This window comes from Melanotaenia boesemani, chromosome 18 (assembly GCF_017639745.1).
Source record: "Melanotaenia boesemani isolate fMelBoe1 chromosome 18, fMelBoe1.pri, whole genome shotgun sequence".
NCBI lineage: Eukaryota > Metazoa > Chordata > Actinopteri > Atheriniformes > Melanotaeniidae > Melanotaenia > Melanotaenia boesemani.
The window spans coordinates 13,514,026-13,535,359 of NC_055699.1; the positions used below are offsets into that span (position 1 = coordinate 13,514,026).

General features: G+C 37.4%; 2 protein-coding genes across 5 annotated transcripts in view; both read right to left on the bottom strand.

Annotated features, from left to right (window-relative positions):
- Nucleotides 1-3,031, bottom strand: part of arfgef1 (ADP-ribosylation factor guanine nucleotide-exchange factor 1 (brefeldin A-inhibited)) — a 49,895-nt gene extending 46,864 nt beyond the window's left edge. For both annotated transcript variants that reach the window (XM_041967508.1, XM_041967507.1), the window contains exon 1: nt 2,712-3,031. In XM_041967508.1, the coding sequence (XP_041823442.1) occupies nt 2,712-2,835 (124 nt within the window). In that variant the 5' untranslated portion in view covers nt 2,836-3,031. The remainder of the gene's footprint in view (nt 1-2,711) is intronic.
- cpa6 (carboxypeptidase A6) lies at nt 1,533-21,029 on the bottom strand. Of its 3 annotated transcripts, XR_006008183.1 has the most exons (12): nt 20,698-21,029; nt 18,347-18,422; nt 11,937-12,061; nt 10,847-10,961; nt 10,370-10,471; nt 10,184-10,288; nt 8,133-8,243; nt 7,766-7,856; nt 6,058-6,260; nt 5,845-5,929; nt 4,690-5,654; nt 1,533-1,543 (listed from the first exon to the last, which is right to left on the bottom strand). XR_006008183.1 is itself a non-coding variant. In XM_041967510.1 (11 exons), the coding sequence occupies exons 1-11, from the start codon at nt 20,826-20,828 to the stop codon at nt 5,440-5,442; spliced, it is 1,359 nt and encodes a 452-aa protein (XP_041823444.1). In that variant the 5' UTR covers nt 20,829-21,029; the 3' UTR covers nt 4,029-5,439. The 3 variants fall into 3 exon arrangements, 2 of the variants coding, with proteins under 2 accessions (XP_041823444.1, XP_041823445.1); XM_041967510.1 differs by lacking the exon at nt 1,533-1,543 and having other exon boundaries at nt 4,029-5,654; XM_041967511.1 differs by lacking the exons at nt 1,533-1,543; nt 10,184-10,288; nt 10,370-10,471 and having other exon boundaries at nt 4,029-5,654.
- Between the last annotated feature and the right edge of the window lie 305 nt (nt 21,030-21,334).

The following is a 21,334-nucleotide window of genomic DNA, read 5'->3' on the forward strand; positions in this document are numbered from 1 at the left end:
CAGCCAAGCCCTTAAACATAAACTCCAACAGGGAAGGATAATGAGCATTGTGCTCAGCTGGATTCAACACTTCACGTAACTACTAGACTGAAAACAAGCTTTGTTAATTTTGCATGGTAGCTTGTACAAAGTCTCAAAACTGCTCAATTAACAATAAATGTGTTATTCACAATTAGAGAAGTTGATTTATAAACCCAAGTAATCCTCCCAAATTAGACAGAGTGTGACCATCCATACCCAGAGAGATTGTAAAACTATTTGTGTAGACTAATAATCAACCAAAATCTGTGCCTTCTGTCAAAGAAATGGTGGTCAGAAAGGGCCTTTGATATTTTGAATTAGCTATCAGTCTTACCCCATTCCTGTTTCTGTCAGACTGCGCCTCTCAAAGAAGCCAACTGAGTGATCCAGTGGTAATAGGACCCTGCTATTGCTGCAGTTTGGAGCATGAGAGAAACTAAGATTCTTGTGAAAGTGCAGAGTGACATTTTGATAATCCAGGAAAAAGGTCAGTGTAGAAGCTATGACGATGGACTGTCAAGCAAAAGCTTTTCAACTCCCCCAGAAACCTTTGTTTTCAAGATGAAAAGCATTACACAAACACAAGCTTTTAAACCACAACCATTTTTTAGTGGAAGACTTTTCAGTGACAGCAAAGATGAGACTGACAAAGGCACTCTCTTAGAGATGTCTCAAAGTCCCAGGAGCTGAAAAGGATTATGTAAGTCACTCAGTATACTGGGTCACCCAGTTGTTTTTGATATGCACTACCACTTTACCAAAGCAAGAATTTTGGAGATATTCTCATTTTGTAGGTTCTGAGTATGATGCTGCTCCACCTAACTAATTATTGTACTCAACTGATGTGTAGAAACAGCATTGCCTGAAACTGCTGTTACCATTTATAAATTTAGACCATTTAAAGGAACACTACGTTATAAAAAAGAACTTATAAGTTAATCAGTAATTTCTAATAACCCTGCAGTGATGCCATTTAGCAACATGTAAGGCTGCTGCAGTTAAGACGCTGCAGCCATGATGATTAACTTGGTGTATGGCACCAACTACAGATAGAGTCTTTGTTTAAAGTTGTAGCTTCTTTTCTCACAGTTCCCATCCCTTCAGAGTGAGTGCCCAATTCACAAGCAATATGCAAACAATGTCACCTGATAGTAAAATTAATTCAAATTTTTATGCTCTGACTCCCCAAGCTCAAATAAATAAAACAATGTGATCACAAATCAGTTGAATAGCACAATGCAAACTTTGCTTATTCCCGTAAAGCACATGCCTAAACACAGGCACTCCTCTGGCCCTCAGTATTTTCTATGTCTGGACTGACAATAAGGGATAATAAGGAATACATCATGTGTGTGGGTGGGTTGGTTTAGCAAAACCTAAATTCAAGCCTTGGCAAAGATGAATGATGTATTTTGCCTCCTAGGTCACTGTACAACCTTGCAACAGCCGAGCATGAGGATAATGGCAGCTCTGTCAGGAAAGGTAGGATGTTTGGCTGCTTCATAACATAGACTCTTTGTTTCTCTTGCAGTGTCATGTTACTTAAGGAACCATAGCTTGTTCAAAACCACAGATCAGATCATATTAACCAGGCATTTGAAGTAAGAGTGGCTATCAGAAAGTAAAGGCTAGTACTTAACTGGTGAGAATGTGGATTTTTATTTAGTCCGATTTTTTTTAGTTAAATATAAACAGTCACCCATAAAGACAGGTTTTGAGAAGATACACCTGCTAACAGTTTCATGAAGTTAAAAAATGCAAGTACATCTAAACCGGATGTTAACAGAATCCATTTCTAAATAAAACCTTGCTGAAATTAAAGTGACCTTGGGTTAAGAAAATAACATGTTACAAGACCACAAAAATACATAATTCTTCATCTTATATGTTAAATTATATAACAATTTCCTAAATTTCGCGTATTTGTTAATTTTGTTGCTCAAATTTGTATCGGATGTGCTTTGAGTGCACTTTTATTTTACTTGTGACCGGAAATAAATAATTATTTCCGATAAGTGACAATAAATAAACGTGCTTCGGTCTACTGTCACTTCTTCTAGTTAAGTACACTTCCGTTAGCTTGGGAATTACCAAAAATTAAGAAGGTTTCGAGTATTACTTATTAATAAGTAATTGAACTAGTAAATGAATAACAGAAACAGTGAAGGACAACGGCTCTCTGCGATGACCGAGCGAGTACACGTTAACCGTGTTCCAGGAAGAAAAGCAAACATAGCACCTTTATTACGAGGTTGTTAAATCAATAAATACAGTTTAAGCTCTGCAAACGTGTGGGTTGTAGTCGTGTGTTATCTTGGTGTTGAAAGACGACACAGTCTATAATAACTTAGTTTTTGGACAGTGTTCGGCCTGCTCTTGCGTCGCTACTAGTTTCGCAGCATCGGCTCAGTGTTGCAAACACCCACCCCTCCTGCACCATTTCCGTGTTTTACACGGAATCGTTTCCACGAGCACTTGCCACGTCAATAATAAGCTGTTTTCCCCTTAATTATAAACAAACAACATCCCCCCAACAGGAGAATGTTTGTCGTGAATAAAATATCTACTGTTTTGGCGAACGCTGCGACATTGTCGCAAGACACCCTGTTAATAAGTGAAAGGGTGCGTGACGTGTCTAAATCAATGAGTCCAAGACAGGAACAGTGTGATGCTAAAACTGCCGAACTTACCCAGTGCCACCTCGCAGGCTTTGCGCAGCTGTGAATGGTGAGCCTTTTTCACCTCTTTGTCGGCCAGGATCTTTTCCAAAGCTCGTGTAAGGAACATGTTTTTCGTCTTTTTGCCTTCATACATGTCGCACCGGAATTTGGAGCGAGGTGTGCCCGGTCCCAAGGGGGGCTGCAGCCGCCTCGAATGGAGATGTATTCCGTTACAAATGTCAGCCACAGAAACCCTGACAGACAAACATAAATAAACACAGAAGGTGGGGTAAATCCCTCAGATTGCCATTAACGACCTGCCTCCTGCGCCATGTTGGAGAGAGGAAACGACGTCACGTACGTTTGAGAACGGCCGCAGTGAGGCAGCAGGGAGGGAGGTGAGAGCTGCTGAGCCCTGCTTACAAATCCAAGCATGAACATAGTAAACTCGTGCGAAAAGAACCCTTGTTTCCTATACAACTGAATAAACTAAAACTGCGGAAAACACAGCACTTGTACACGAACCTCCTTTTTTTTAAATAGCCCAACATGCATACCTTTCACTCTGAAACAGTCCTATATCCTTTATAAAGTTCTTTTTTTACAGTTATTTTGCGTGGAAAATAAGTTAAATTTGTTATTCTGAAATTTTATTTGCTAATATTTAAATGACTTTAAAGTATCTGTGATTATCACGAGCACTTATTGAGCTGTGTCACATATCGTTTTGAAAAAGGAAAATGCTACTATTAATTTATCTCAAATATCAGTTATCCATTCAGCACATAAGACTTTGGCTTTAAAGAAAGTGACCTGGACCTGGGTGACCTGGACAAAAATAATTTATCCAGTTGTTCATTGGTCTCATATTTCTTTAAACTGATTGTCACATTGCTTTGGACCAAACTTTGATTAGTCTCTCTCTCTCTCTCTCTCTCTCTCTCTCTCTCTCTCTCTATATATATATATATATATATATTTTTTTTCCTGTTTAATCTTCTTACTTTGCTTAAGGCCTCACTTCACCTGTAGCTGTTCATATATACATGATCAGTATTATTGCCCCACTGGATCTTACAGCTTTGAGTAACATTTAACAGTGTCCAACTGCAAATACATTCAGGAAATCTGGCAATTTGACAACAACTATTTGGCAGCTATGGGCAGTGAAATCTACATTCACTTTGGACTGTCTTGCGTGTCAGTTTCACCATTTTCTAAAACCATAAATATGAGCCAAGCTGAAGAATCAGCACCCAACATTTAAAGTTAAAAAAAAAAAAGATGCACGTTATTACAAATGTCACTTGTCAAGAATAATGTTTATTTTTCAAACATGGCCATGAACTTGTGTTCAAAACATTTAGAGCACAAATAAGGGCTAAAAATATGACACCTCATCTTATTCTTTGTACATTATTTTAAATCAAGTTAATTAAATTATGTCTAGTGATGCCAGTTGCTGCCAGAAACAAAAATAATGAAACCCAACCACAGCATAAAAAACAGACTAGCCAAGATGCAAACTTATTAACTGCTATAAAAGATTTATTCAGGTCATACTTTATATACTTATGAAAAGTACACATCCTGTCACAAGTAAACATTGACACTGTCATTTAACTGTACCTGAGCAATGATGCAGCAAACTACTGAAGAGACTAGTCAGCATCTCTACATTCCATTCTGAACCAATGAAGGAGAAACCATTCTAACAAAATAGCTATTAAAATGTCTGGTAATAGCATATTATGTACAACATGTTTGCATTAAGTAAGGCAATGCTAAACTGCACTAAAAAACTAAACAGGCACTTGGTAAGATAAATTCACAAAAGAACTAACAAACAAAAAGCAACAAAAATGAATAAAAAGAGTTGATTTTATGACTGCTGTGGTTAAGTATGCAGGCACCAGGCTGTAATTGGTGCATCTTCCAGTAGCTCATCTGGGATTAGCTTGTGGAGGATGGTTTCTCTAAAAACCTGGACTGAGGGCAGAGTAGCTACTCACCTCTATTTTCAGTAGTGTTTATCTATGGACCTCCAGGAGTTTGTATGGGTGGGCTGCCATTGTCTTTTTAATCTCTTATCTCCTGTTTTTGTTAGCCCAGGGAGGTAAATTGTTGCATTTTCTTGTACTTAATTTTGCTATCTCCTTCTTAGCTCACATAATTTTGTTCTGTTTGTTATTTTTGCATTAGCCCACCCTAATATAAGTTTGAACTCCATACCTTGTGATTTATTGCTTCCTTGTAATAAAATTTTCTAACTATTTCAACTTCATCATGTCTTCATGGCTGCTTGAGACATATTGAAGCTGAACCAGTTTCATATTGTGTCTTGGCCATTCTTAGATGGTAACAGTGAAACAGCTGAAGAGAGTTATACTAATCAAAACAGCCTGTCCTAGAGAGGTTGTTTAGTATAACACATTTTTGAAAGACAAAAATATATGCTCTTTTTGCAAAAACAAGTGCTGCTGAATAATGGCAAGTGCTCACGACCACCATTCACTGTAAAAATACACATATAAAATATTAATATATATGAAGACTTTGGACCCTCCACCATAATTTCTTATCAGGAATGAACAATAATGTGAACTAACCAAAGAGAGAGAAAAACAAAACAAAAACAAAACAAAAACAAAACAAAACAAAACAAAAAAAACAATCCAATTTTGTCCTTTGGCTGATAACATCTAACAGGAATATGAAATCTCACAAGAATACAGTACAAGGCGTCGTGTACTTGTACTCATATATATGGAAATCTTTCCTTGTCTGGGTCACACTTCTTCAGCAGAACTGATGCGATGGCTTTCACAGCTCTCATGGTTTCAGTGCAGGTGGGGTTGATTAGTGATTCAGGGAGGAGGAAACCAAAGTATCCTGTATCCCTCAGCTCAAATGCAAACGCGTAGGGGATCCCATTCCTGTAGGCCCAGTCGATGGAGCTGCCCGAGCTAACATCTGAAAGGGTAGAAAAACCTGAGAGTAATACATGACACTAAGGAGCTTTGGTTTTAGGCAAAATGTTTAATCTACACCTCTGGAAAGCAACATCAAATACAATATGACACCATGCAAATTATGCAGGTATCACTTTATAACTGTTTTTATTTGGCAGTCCTGGGGGATACAGTAGAAGAATACAACTCACACAGAGTTGTAGAAGCAGGCCCATATCTGTACCTCACTCCATAAGCAGAATACAAGGCCGACACAGCATTTTGAGCTGCTGACTCCTAGAATGTGAAATCACAAAACATATATAATGTACTAGACATTTTCATGTAGTTCAAATCCTGTAAGAGATGAATTTTAGAAATTAAAAAACATACTAATTGAAATTATTCATCCATGGATGTCTTACCACACAGTTGAAGTTTGGAATTGTGGCATATTTGTAGGAGTATGGGTAAAGAAGCATTTGTGCATATGCATGGATAGATATGTATGCTTTCACACGCTTCTTGTGCTTGCGCAGGAACTTAGCAACGGCTTTGACTTCAGGTTCAGATTCAGGGAAGGGGCCACAATAGATGTCATCACATGGATGAGAGGAGGCACCCTCGTCTGGAGAAGGAAAGAGGAAGCGTCACATTAAGATGCAGTCAACGCCAGATTAGGTTGCACAAATTTGAAGATTTTGCTCCTATTTCTATCAGAAAAAATTTATATAAAAGAGTTAAAACATTGTCATCGGACATCAAAGCAACTATTACCAAGCAGCAACTTTAAAGAGATGGGCAACAATATTGTGAAGTTAAACTAACATTAACACTAACATAGACATGAAATGTAGCCACATCATAGATGTGCCATTATAAAGCCAATGATATTATAAATTAATATCAATAAGGTTCCTACAGGAAAAGGTCCCTTTTAAGCCTAGCCATCCCTTAGAAGGACTGACAAAAATACAGATATGATCACCTATTTAAATAAAAAAAACTGTCAATGGTGTTAGTCAGCTGTTGAATGGACACATTCTTTTTACATTGGGAATACATTGTCTACGGTCCGTAAATAGGACACCAAGAACATTTAAATGAACCTTGTTATTATAGAGCAATTCTGCATTTACTTTGAATATGTCTTTTAGGTGTTTTTTTTTTTAAATATGGCCAGGACTTAATTCAATCTCATGCTTGAATGAAAACCTAATTTTGTAATGTGGGGAATATTGTGTGAAATGTGACTTACTGTGCTTTCTGTACCATTGGTCTGACTGTTAGCAAGATGGTAGCCTATGTTTTGATAAATATTTTGAATAGTCAAAAAGAATAAAATTCATGTGATTTTTTTTAAAGCAAAAATCATCAAAGTCACATAGACTTAAAGAACATGTCAAAAGCACCACACCAACTCAAAACTGGTAACTGCCAAGCAGGAAGTGAAGTCAGTAAATCAAATCTATCAAAACTTTTTTTTTTTAAATCAATGAAAGTCAGATTCACAATGGAAATGACTAAGCTGAGACACTATAGGTGTCTTCCTTGGCATTATGAATCCTCTTAAAGTGATATCTGAAATAAGGCAAAACCTTATACATTTACGTGAGAAAATACTTTAGAAATTTCTTATATCTTTAGATAATAGATTAATGTAATGCTCATTAATGTAATGTAGTAGGCATGGGTTTCAGTCAGGCTAATGAACATTTTTTACCTTGTTTAGTGATTTATTTTAACTGCAGTTTCTGTTAATGAGTTTACTTGTATAATAACGTTAAATTTCCCATATCTTTAAACATTTGTTGTATGAGTAATTGTATATTTTCTTAGAAATATATACACTCACATGCACTAACAAACATTATTTTGATCAAGATAGAATACTATGATAACTACAAGTACAATGTATATATTCAAGGATCTCTGAATTGTCACTGACAGTGAGTTCCCTTTCAAAAGTTTTTTATTCGATCTAGAAATGCTGAACTGTCAATTTATTTATTTTTTTCTCTCAAGTAGGCACCACACATTTTTCAATCTTTGTCTTTTATCTCATGATAAATTCCATATATCTGAACCATGGAGTGAGTTTAGCAGATTTTTCTTTGATTTCAAAACACTCACCACACCATTTCACCTTCCAGTTTCTGTTTGCATCCACTCCTCTACAGTGAAACTTGCGATTTTTGGACCGTGTCTTCCTCCAGAACCGATCCTACAGGAAAAATAGACACTTACTGTTGAACTCAACGACTTTTACTGACATTTATTAAAGTAATAACATACAGTATCAGGCACCGATTCTAATCACACTAACCCTGATGGATTTATAGAAGACAGCAGTGAAGGATACTCTTGCATTATTTCCTTAGAAGTAAATGTACACATAGATAAGATCTGTGTGATCACAAGTATCATCTTCAGCTATACGAATATTTTCTGCTCACTATTACCATATTATCCTAAAATCTGTGTGCAAAACCCAACGTACCGTGTTCCAGCTGAAACGATATCCATCCACATTGAAGACAGGCATGATGTAGAAGTTGAGCTGGTTAAGGAGTTGTGTCATCACAGAGTCATACTGGTATGAGCTGACAGCCTGCAATTATAAAATGGTTATTATGAATTAAGCATTAAGCTGTGAGTTTAATAAGATGAGCAGAGGTTTGACATTATAGTCACATTTTTATTTGTTTTGTTTGTTTGTGTTATCTCATGCAGTTCTTTGAAAGCATTTGTGAAGCAGGTTAATACTCTGTCTACAGAGGCACTGGGCTAATACCGATTATACCTTCTCTTTAACCTCACCGAGGCCAAGGTTAATGTGCTTAAGCCTTGAAGAAAAGATGGCACTCTGACCTCCAGTGGCATCCCTGAGTTACTACATCCCAACCTATTTGTTTTACAATTCATGTTTGAATACTTTGAACTGTATCAGAGGTCAAAATGGTCTTTCTTGTGACTTTCTCATTTTTAATTTTATGTTTTGTTCCAGGAATCTCATTATTTCTAATGCTTTGAAAACCATGACTTGCCCATTTTTTAATTTAGCTGCTTTTTGCATCCTTGTCTCGTTACTTCTCCATTTTCTTGCCCGTGACCTTGAAATCAGTTTTTGGAAAACATCTTGAAGAATTTCTCAAATTCTAAAACACATCTGGAGGACGTTTGGTGGAGGCACAACGATCCAGGAAAGATTGGAAAGATGCAGCTGATCCACACAATAGCTTATCAAACTGACATCAGCTTTAGATTAAACAAAACCACAGCAGATATCTCATCTTGTTCTCTGTCTCCTCTTTGTCTCCTCTGCAGTGGTGTCCAAAGTCCGTCCTTGAAGGCCACCGTCCTGCAGGTTTTGGATGTTTCCTGCTGCAGCACACCTAAATTAGATTAACGGGTCAATATGTTTGGACAGCACATGACAACAACCTGTTGAGAAAAGCCATTTAATTTCAATCTGGTGTGTTGGCGCACAGAAACATCTAAAACCTGCAGGACTGTGGCCCTTGAAGAACAGAGCTGGACACCCCTAGACTACACCATGAAGAGAGGCAGCTCAAGAAAGAAGGATGGGCCAAAAAGCTTTAAAACTGTTAAAGTGCTGCTTTTTAAAGGCATCAACATTTGCTGCACATTTTGAAAATCATCCAACAGCTGATTTACCCACAGATCAAGAGGGCGGTGTCAGGAATCACGTTATTGTTTGCCTTTTATTTTGTCCTCTCTTTTTGTCTTCTTATTCCTTTGTGGCTGGGGACTTTCTTCTGGGCGTGGTAATAGTGCTGATGGGAGATTCGACTCATCTGCTGCTTATCACCTTAGTCTGCCTTTTTGAGCTTCAGTCTGTAATCCACTCATCGCTAGATTGTTGCCTTACCAAGTGGTACAACACTGGCCATGCACAGATTCTGTTCTAAAGTATCAGTTTTGGGAGGTTATGTTCTTATTTTTTGTGAATCTCTTCTTTTCCATGAGCCTGTGTTTTCCTTGCTGCACCACCACCATCTCTGCTGCAGTTATTTATTTATTTTTTTTAAACTTTATTAGTTCAGGATTCTCAGTTCACTGCATAAACATTGTTTTCTCTTTACCTATCCTCTGTCTGCTCCTTCCTGGTCCCGCCTCTATTCCCACTACCCTTAACAGAAGGACTTTGTTTCAGTCCTCATCATTTCCATAGAAACTTTTGATTCTGTTAACTTTCTGGTCCTCATTATGTTTCACCGTCTTTCAAATCCCACTCGTCTGAAGTACAATTTTTAAAGTCACTGTCTGGTTTTGGTCTGGCCCTCACTTCAGAGGGTGTTAGCTCAGATTAAAAGGGTGGGATGAAGCTTGAATAAATGTCTGGTCCAATGTTACAGCTATTAAGGGCATTTCTTTTTTTTTTTGTTCTTTATTAAAAATCAGTTAAACAGATGGTGGTGTTTTGTTAAAGACCTCATGTGTCACAGATTTGCTGCAGGATACCATTCAGGCTGTGTGAAAAGAATTATGTTTTAATGGTCAATTCTGTGAACTTTAAAACAATACAACCTCTTTGACAAACCACTGGCAGAAAGCAGGTCCTATCCATTCTCTGGCGTGAACACCACAGTCGATCCACATGGCTTTTTTCTGCGGACGACTTCTCTTTCCTAGCTGACAAGATGCAACCACCATCAGTTTTAAAGGGGAAAAAAATATGTTTCTGATTCTTTTCTGTGTGCTCCTCATACCTACCTGAAGGACATAAAGAGGTCTCCCTTCATATGACTTCCCAATGGAGAACATAGTAACCAGGTCAGGGTGGGTTCTGTTCATTTCAAACATCCAGGTTTGGATCTTAGTGTCAGAAAATAATTTAGAGGTGTTAATATCAAAAGATTTGGAATGATGTGTGTGTGCAGGCATACAGAGATGCACAAGTTTATAGGTGTATTGTACAGGAGATTTAAGATTTATCCTCTGAGCTCTCCTGCTTCACATGGCCTGAACTGGATAAACACTAAAGCTGTGAGGTGTTTGGAGTGGAGTGTGTGTGTGTATCTGCATACAACACTATGAGGCTGCAAAAGAAGCACACTGATTAAGGGAGTGATCTGGAGTTGAGGAGCAGCTTCCAGAGGATATTTTCCTTATTTTGTGGATGCAATAGATTTAAAAGTAGGGGAGTGTGAGAGATACAGAAGGTAGAAAGATGACACGCTTCTCATCTACCTCTTCCAGAGAGTGGTAAACCTCGTAATCATACTGAGACTCTGACCTCCGCTTGCGGGAGGAGCGATATCCCGTCTGCTTTTCAATTTCCTTCTGTAGATTGGAGATAAACACCCTGTGTATTGAGAAGAAGAGAAGACCAACATGATGCGCATAATAGTAAACCACTGCAACATCCTCACCAGTACCAAATAAACATGTAATTAAAATCAATGACTATCCAATGCAACATGGAGTTTACAGATGCTTGTTTAAACGATGAGATAAATGTTTACTGTAGTGTACCTTAAGTGTAGGTGAGGTGTGCTATGAAGTGGTTGGGTGACCCTGATTTAATGTTGACTCATCCATAACACTAATCCAAAGTTAGTGTTTGACAGCAGGCATAGAAGTTACACCATCATTATCATCATTACCTCTTTCATGAGTAATTTTACGTCTAATCCAAACCCATTCTTCTTTACTTCCCGCCCCGAACACACACAGATGATGTTATCTGTTGTCAGGAGTCACATATGCAGCTAGTCTGACTTCTTCCTTCTCTGTCATTTTGTACATGTTTTACCCATAAATTACTCGAAACGGCCTCATTCCCTAAACGCATCAATCATCCATCAAAGAGCGTCCACTGCAAACAGCTCTCAAAAGAAATCCAGTCAGTCAACACCATACCCCCCCCCCCCCCCCCCCCACCCACAAGCTTGCTCTTATCTGCAGAACTGAGATTTTTCCCTTAGGAGTGAGACCACAATGGATGTCTTTTTAGTTGCGGTTGCTTTGATAAAACCAGATCATTTCAACGTTAATTTTCACGAAGGGATGGTGCAGAGAGATGAAAGAGTTGCTTTGTAGAACAGATAGGAAGAAGGGGCTCTGAAATACTGTATAAGTGTGTCTGCATGTGTCCCAGTTTGGAGGCAGTATGAAAGCTACAGCCAACTCTGCATGTGCAAATTTTATTTCACGTCTGTAGAAAGCTTGGTAATTGCAACGGTTGTTGGATAACAGATGTGGGTCTGGTTATGGAAATTCTTTCAGAATTTCTAAATGAATGAGAGCAAGTGTGCATGTGTGCTGTTTCTGTACTTACTTATAATCCATTCTTTCCCGCTTTAGGCGCACATGCAAACCTTGTGTGTCGTTGCGTTTCACATGAACGTCCACTGTGGCATTTTGATGGATAAGTGACACACTGTTGGGCTGCCAGAAGTCCACCTGAAGCAGCACAATGAACACAGATCAAAGGTAACAGCAACAAAAACACCCAGCAGGATTTTACAGTGAGAGGTGGCAGTGATAAAGATCCTCAGGATATTATGGCATAACATTCAGCTATCTCTGTGTGGTAACTGGGTGTTGTGGATGTTGTTGAATTATCAAATATATCTGAACAAAAACAAAACAAAACTGTCAACAAAGCTGATATTTTAAATTACATAATAAAAAGATGTGCAAAGGCAATACTGATCCATATGAGAGACCTTGATTTGTGACACTGCCAACCATGATCTCATGCACACATATATCAAATGTTTAAATATTTATTTCAAATGGAAAGTGCACACTGATAAACATCAAAATGTAAATGTACCAGAATCAGAACTGACTGATGTTGAAAGTTTAGAGAATTAATAAGAGCACATAAAACATGCAGCAAAATTTTAAATCTTTAGATAAACCTAAACATAACCCAAAAACAATCATACACAAATCCCATCTCATGCAGACATTTGTAGAAAATAATAAAATAAATATTAAAATACAACAAAAAAAAAATACATTAAATATAAGGCAAAACTGAAAATATTGGACTGACTGGCCAAAAACTGTCCATTAAAAATCTTATTGCTTGGCTTCAGACTGGTTTAAATGTATTCTAATTCCACATTTTTCCAACATTGTGGTGGGGTATTGTGTTCCAGGGATGTGCAGCTCTAATAGAAAAAGCAGTTTTTCCTTGTCTGCTTCTTCAAAATGAAACCATACGGTCCCTTTTAATGTGCTCCATGTACATTTGTGAGCTGATGACTTCATCATAATAAACTGTCCAAGAGCAGAAGGAGCAAGACTATTCTTAACATTGTATACTAGACAGCAATTTGTATATTTGATCAGATTTTCCCAACTTCTTGATTTATATTTTGTCAGGACAAGACAATGGTGACGATATCTGGGTTTTCTGTCCAGAACTTTAAGATTTTGTTAAAAGGGAGAATACATAGAAATAAGAGAAGTAGTACTGGACTGTGTTGTCAAACAGTATGTGATGTGGGAAAACATAACTGTATACATGTACATAATTACACCCTGTGTGGACATGCAGTTGCAGTTGAAGTTTGAGAATCTGAGCTTCACTTGCTGACAAACTTTTTTGGTTTGAGCTTTGAATGATAGTATGGTATTACCATTTTCAGCCCTCCAAGACATTTGAACTCAGATACCACCTGCAGTTTTCACCACCAAAACATGCATATCGTTTTCTTTCTTTATATTATTTATTTAATAGAATTTGTGATTCAGCTTCTATGATATATATATTAAAGGTAAGCTACTAGGATATGTTCCAGCCCCCCACAACCCTGCTTTGGAATAAGCAGGCATAGACAATGGATGGATAAATTAAAGGAAAAGCTACTACAGAATGATCTGAACTATAAAAGCTCTCAGGAAGACTCACTGCAGACACAAACTCTTTCAATCTCAAATTAAAGATCAGATGGGTAACTCTGACAAGTCTGAGTGCCAATGCACTGCACTTTACTGCAAAGGAAAAACTTGAATAAAAGTTCAGTAAAAAGATGCTGGGAGAAACTTAAAATGCAACTCGCTTGGTAAAAATATGTAGCAACTTGAAGTATAAGATCATGAATCTAAGTATTACAATAACGTATAGAGCAGCTTTATTATTAGATTTTTGTACAATGTAAAAAAAGATGGCTTAGCAGGAACGTAACATGAATTTAAGCAGGAAAGGGTTGAGCAGAGACAACTCTCTTGGCTCTGAATCGAGATATTGATATTAACTTGTTATTTCGAGATAAAAACAAGAATAAAAGCCGATTTCGTCTTCAGTATATTTCCACCAATTATTATGTATACGTATCATAGATGACACAAGCTATAACTGGAACCTAAACCCTTTGACCCGTGACTATTTTTTAGGCCTCTACTCAAAAACTACATACCCATAATGAAATGAGTGTATCTCGACAACTTCAAAGTCTATTTTAATACTTTTGGACTGATAGTAAAAGGAACACTTGTAATATTTGTTAAGATGTGTAAAAATCTGTTTATGTGTTACTGGTGAACGATAAATGAAGATGGCACATAGAAATGTTTTAGGCTCATCTGAAAAAAATCCCTTTTGAAACATCAATCAAATCAAAGTAAAATATGTGAACATTACCTCTACAAAGGCCAACTCTGACAAAGCGAAGCAGATTAAAACTAGACAAGTTTTAGTCCGGACAGTGTAGACAAGCTCTCCAAACTAACCATTTTGGCATTTGTGTTCTCAAAAGTCCCAATTTGGAGGCAATTGGGGTACCTGGATTTTAAAAAGGTTAAGTATAATAACAAGTATGGTAACCATTAACTGGCAATTACTTGACATCAGCAATAGGTATATCTGACTAATATTAGACTAAAGTGTATGTAATTGGGTAAAAAAACAAACAAAAAAACAAAACACAGGAAAACCACATAGAAACACAAGCAATATTTTGCAACAAGGTGACCAAATATTGTTATCAGAGCAACATTTGTATTTAGAAAAACACTAATGAAGTGTAATAATGGAGTAATAACATGATAATAATGAGTAAGTATAGATTCATTTTTTATTGTATTTTGAGCTGCTGAATATCTAACTGTCAAAATCTCACAAGTTCAACTCATGTTATAATGCGGAAAGCAATCTTTTCCTCATGCTAAACACAGATCTAAAATATTGATGTTAAGTAATTGATTTTGAGAAAGACGTTATTATTAAATATGAAAGCTGTTTGAAACTGTGTCAAACATTTGATGATGATGCCTAAACTGTTTAGGTAAGACCGAGACAGTTTAACATTCCTCCAGTAAGTGATGAAGTGAATCTGGGGAGCGCTAATGGCTGCAACATTAATGGGACAAAACCCAATAACAGCCCATAATAAATTAGCACCCAATAGCTTCCTTTCTTCTGTGTGACCTCACATTTAGCAAAAACTAACCTGTGTTTCAGCACGTTATCGGGCCTAGACAGTCGGGGCTGTTCGCTCCAGCTAATCCAAATGGCCCTCTGGACAAACACCCTTCTCAGCCAAATAAACACAGACACCAAGTGATAACATGATATCACAGACAGAGAGTAAATGAATAAAGCCAAAGTGAACAAATTAAATGCACGTGGTAATCTAAGTTATACTGGAAATTCACTCTTTCTGTATTTGCAGACGTGTGAGCGTCTCCAACTGGCTTTTATTTGTTGCATGGGGGCAGACACACGCAGGCTGGAGCACATGCTTGTTAATGTGTCAACTGGTTTAATAGTTTACAGAAAGCATACCAGATTAATTTGGCTTTGTTTGGAGACGGTTCGAAAACCCTCAGCTGGAGCTCTTGGTGCCCTCGAGTATCAACGACTCTCTACCGCTGCACTTTTATGGTGTTTCCAAATGGTTAAGTACTCTGAATGTTTGAGCATTGCTCTTCTGTTAGTAAAACAAATCCAGACACATATGCCAAAAGGGTACTTAACATCCCTCATCAGATTATACGACTTCTCAAGTTAACAGTTTATAGCCGAGTTTATGAGTCCTAAAGATGCAGTATTTGTTTGTTTTATAAAGTTTTGTTTTTGTAATCCCCTGATTGTTTATGCATCTGTGTATGCAGGGTAGCAATAAATGATAGAATTTGTGATGTTTTTTTTGATGTGGTAATGATGTGGGCAGAAAAGAAAAAAAAAAGCTATAGTTTAATAAAAAAAAGTGCAGGTTTTTCTTAAGGGCAGATGCTGCATCTCTGCGCTTGTGCTTCAAGTAAAGAAAAAAGGTGGTCAAAGTTCGTCAGATGGAAGAAAGAAGAAAAAGTTCATTCAAATGACTTTTGTTGTTTTTTTTTATTTTTTATATTCCAAAAAATGTGTAGTGTAATTAAAAAATTACCAACTGCTGCTGATGGGAGACATACCGTATTCCTTTATAAACAAATATTGAATCTACTTAACACATCCTTACTTTATTTTAGCTTCACCGATGGGGGGTTAGCTTAAACAAAACGTGTATGTACCCAGAAAAAGGCCATCACTCATTTAATTTATTTTCAGTGTAATCTGTTGCTGCAGGCAGAAAAATAAGCTGCTTAACTTAAGCTGATTAAAAGAAAAAAACATCTGTAACTTAAAATCATTTAAGAAAAACTATAGTTAAAAAACATAATGTCTACTTTTACTGATAAGGAATTACAGCTTTGACTTTTTCTGCAGGCTTTCAATAATAAATGCATGTCCCCATCACTATATTCTACATTACGCCCTTAACATTTATTAGTAGCTATAAAATTTTAAAATCTTAGTTCTTCCTGCAGCTTATTATTTTTATTATTATGCAAGAATATTCAGGAGGAAATACATTTTTTTCCAACTTTGTCAAGGTGTGGGTACATTTAAAGATTAGCTAGAGTACAGCTAGAGATCCAACAAAGACAGGAACAGAGGTGAATCGGAAATTTACCTATTGCTGCTTCTAAGACAAGAACCTTACCAGCAGCCAATGATGAACATGATGATGATGACTGAGACACATCAAATGTAAATTAACAGTCAATGCAGAAGAGCAGACAGCTTGTTTGCATAAAGCAGGTGCTGCCGCTCACAAGATCACTAACACCATGAGCGCAGCCACTTGCTGAACTAATGGCAGTGTGTGTTTTAACACAGACAAGTGTGAAGTGGTGCTCTGCTCATAAGGAGATGTTTGGGATCAGAGGTAGAGATGAAACCACAGAGAATTATTTATTAAGGGGAGAATTAATAACCTTGCAGTGACAATGAGTCATTTTGTGCATCTAGTTCATCTTAGTCTTTTGGATTAAGCATTGTTTCACAAAAAGTCTCAAATATCACATTACACCAAGAACTGATGGTTTACTTTTTTTCCTTTCAAGTGTAGGGATCAGTAAAAAGAGAAATATGTAAATTAAGCATATTTGTTTACCATTTGCAATTAAATAGTAACTTGTTGGTCAACACTGTAAAACTACATAAAACTTGCAACCATCCCATTGTCTTAATATACTTTTAAAATAGATGATAAAGTAGATTAATATAAAAAAACATGAATTATTTTCCAGTAAAATAGTTTACAATGCCAAATCCTGCATCCAGAAAGTATGGCATATTGTATCCATGGCTGGTATTTTAATAGAAAATATTCATCTTGTTTTCATTCTATCATTTTATGTTTCCTTCTGCACAAAACACACAACATTCCCTGCACCACAGGACTTCTCATGGGATGGATCCAACCAGCAAACAAACAGCAAAGGTAAAACGAAATGCATGGGGTTAACCAGAAAAAATATGCAAATGAAAATTATTAAAAGATGTTATTCTGTTGATGATGGGTCTATGTTCGGTAGTTCTGATTCTGGTATATGGAGGCATGGCAGTGTGACTAAGTTACCAAGAACACACGTCCACAGCTGTCCAAACAGAGGCTGCTGCAGCCTCGATTGGCCTTGCAGCACCATGCTCGTCGTCTTTCCACACAAGAAGCCTGGATCAAGTCCTGACCAGAGGTCTGTCTCTCTGCTGGGGCTCCTTTTTGCATGTCATAAACATTTACTGAGTCCCCTTTAAGCCTTTCTGTCCTTCCTTTGGTCTGGGACGTACCACAGAAAACTTGCAAATAATGTGCAAAAGCTGAGCACACTGTCTGTAGGCAGAATTTTTTTAAATATTGAAAAAATACCCAGCTAAAAATCGTTTAATAACAACCACATAAAAACTCATCTGATTACAATTGCAATCTCAGAACTTGGTCGCGATTTTCTGTATGACTAATACCAGATTACTCCTCCTTTCCAAGTAAAAAAAAAAACACTGACCATGAAAAGATGCAAGATACTGATCAAATGTCCTGAAAGGCATAAAAAAAAGCATCAAGCCTTCTTTTCTGAATTTCTAAAATTAAAGCCAGAATTCAGATTCAACTAATTATTCAATGATGCTGTCTTCATCTTTCAACATATATTTAATGTTTTTCTAACAATCGATGTTTGTGTACAAGCAAAGGGAAACTATGAGAACTAGTCTACTTTTACTCCTGATGCTGATGGATAATTGTTTCCAAATGAGTTTGGGAAAATACGGGAAGGCCTTTGTGTCCACTGGGGGTTCCCAGCTAATTTCAATACCTTTGAAACGCGTTTGTTGAGTTTGTAAGTTGTAACACATCCAAGCTCTCAAAAACAAAACAAAACAAAAAAAAAAAAAACAAGAAAAGTTCCAACCTCCATCTGTCCCAGAATTTTCTTGAGGGCTCGGACTTCCTCATGATCCCTCGGTGTAATCCTGAAGACTTGATCGCTGTGAAAATAACACAACTCCTCTAAGTATCACGTTACGACTGGAATCAAAATGCCCTAAAGGGTGTTCACAGCCCTTAAGTCCACTTTGATCTACTCTGAGCACACATCATTTTAAAAAACATCTGGGTTATGGAGTCAGGTAAAGAAACAGCCTTTTGTGCCAACTGAAGGTGACACTTACAACAGCAGATGTTAGATGGTGAAATGGGTGTTTCCTCTTTCAGAATCCTATAGATGACAAGGTCAACTCCCCCCCTCTACCAAACAATCTGTCTGACACATCATTATAGGATTATATTTCCAGCTCTGCAGGTAGCACCTGGAACAGGTTTTTGCCAGGTACAGTGGCAGCAGCTGTTTATGTTTTTCTGTTACAACTCCAAATATCTACTGATGCAATGTGATGATATGTCAAACAGCTATGTCAAATATGAGCTTTTTGTTGTTGTTTTTTTTAGCAGAAATTGAATCGCAACCAGTTCCTTTAATTAGTTTACAAAATCCAGATCCAATTTACATTTGGTAATGTTTTGCATGGAGTGAAAATGCCTTGTTCAAATAGAGACAAAGCTTCTTATTCAGTGACACAATAAAGAGAAAGATGAGACGGTCTACGGTGTGTTGGATGAAAACATAGATAAATGAGATTTTGAGGAATTTTATTCATCAAGAATTGAGCAGAATTGTATTTAGTTAAGGACAGAAAAAAATGAATTGTTTTGCAAAAGGATGCATTAGTTAAAATGAATACAATTCATTATGAAAAATCATATTTCACCAGATAATTGGAACAAAAACTGTAAGTAGGGAAGCTTGACAGTATTTAACTCAACCTACAAATCACATCTCTTATCTTGCCTCACAATGAAACAATGGCTCTTGCAGGCACCTCTCACTGACTGCTGCAATAGGTCCATTTTCTACAAATTTACCTGCCACCTAATACATGTGTCCACTCTCATGTTGAGTGTCTTCTCAAACATTTTACTTCTCTCAAATAGCTTTTAACAGCTTGTCTCACAGGAAGCTGGACCCCATAAAAGAAATGTGACAAAAGGCCATTCTGATGTTTGAGGAACAAAAGGGTCGAGGTGTCCCACATGAGTGGCTGTCCCGTTTCAAGGATCACAGCCCACTGCCAAAAAATACCCTGTCTCCATGGCAGCAGCACAGATAGGAGATAAACAATTATTTTTTTTCTTTTTTACAAAAGAGGAAAGGATTTAAAAGTAGGACTGTTTGAGAGGCATTGTTATTTAATTCATATTCCACCTATTTTTGCTTTGCAACCCCCCACTCAAGGGATTTCTGAGATTAAGCTGTCTTTAAGCTGTCAGCCTGGTGATTCTCACAAGAGAAAGCTCACATGGTGGTAAACTATTTGTTTTTAGGATGACCTGGTCCTTAAACTGAAAAGTTGACTCGCTAGTGTTTTGCACACTCGGTATTTCTTCTTTTTCAGATCTTTGTCAGGATGCTTTTTCATTAATTTACATCACATCATTTGAAAAGAATATCATACTTGTGATGAACATCCAAGCATCTCATCTGTTCACACCCTTGCACACATCGATGTGCACTAAGTGTTGCATTTTTAGACATTTATTTGGCCAAAAAAACTGCAGAAAAAAGCTAAATGTATGTGGCGTGAAAGAGAAAAGGAGGGAATGTCCAGCAGTGATCTCTTCTTCTGCCCCTGCAAAACTACATCAAAGGGTCTTTTGAAACAGACCGTAAATATCTTTACATGCCTTGGTCTTGCTTTATACATGTGTACTCAGATTACTCTCCAGCTGAAGTCCTCTTGAACCCAGGATTTCATATCAGGGACAGATTTTGAGTTCTTTTAGTATAAGTGGAATAATTCACCCCTCATCCAACTACATTTAAGCAGGTGAAACAAGACCGTTGTATTTTTGTAACCATGGCAACTCAAAGTAAGTTAAGTTGCTGCTCTGTCCTTTTTTTTTTATCTTGAGACCACAGTTGACTTAAGCATCCCCTGTACTACTGCATGACTGATACAGTCTTATCCAAACGCCATCAGACAACAAGACTCTGCAGTCTGCAAAGAGTAAGCTAAAAACATAATATTTTGTCTTGAGAAGGAAATCTGTCCCCAAAAACCATAAAAATGATAAACACAAAGGCTTTCTTTGTTCAATCAGACTAGCCAATATGAGATAAATGTCTTCAGAAAACTTAAGACACAGCGCCGTTCCTTCTCATCTCATCTCTCTCTCCTAGAAATGAATGAAGGCATCTTTACTCACCCTGCGTAGCGGTTGTTGTAGAGATACGCACCGACGGGACATGACACATGAATGCAGATTATCACACACAGAAGTAAAAAGGAGGCGAGAAAAGCTCTCATATGGTCCAGAGCCATCCTTGACCCGCACATCAAAGAAACTTTTCGGGATGCAGGTCAGCTACAAGGAGACCTAACGGACCCTCGGTCCAGTGCAGCATCAGTAGAATGGCGAAATCATTGCGTTGCGCTCTTGGACAATTCTGCACAGAAGGTGCAAAAGAAAAAAAGTCGGTCAGCTGGCACAGGGAGACCATCTACCACCTCTGTCGGAGTTCTGGAAGGATTTGCAGTATAGCAACTCTTAAAAAAAAGAAAAAAAAAAAAAAGTGGAGGACCTGAATCACGTGGTCTTAAGCAGGCGAAGTTGGTAACAGGACCTCTCTATGGCGCGCCTTGTGCTCTTGGGGAAGCTGTGAATATATGTGCACATTCACGAAATTTGATTCTTAGGATGGCAAATTATGTCTGTTGACATTTTAAGGTGATGCATTAGGAGATGGACAAAGCGGGTTCCGTGTAACAAAAAACGAGAGGCTTTTTCTTCAGTGTGCTCTGTTCCTTTTTAGACCCTCAACTCTTGTTTTGAGAAAACATCT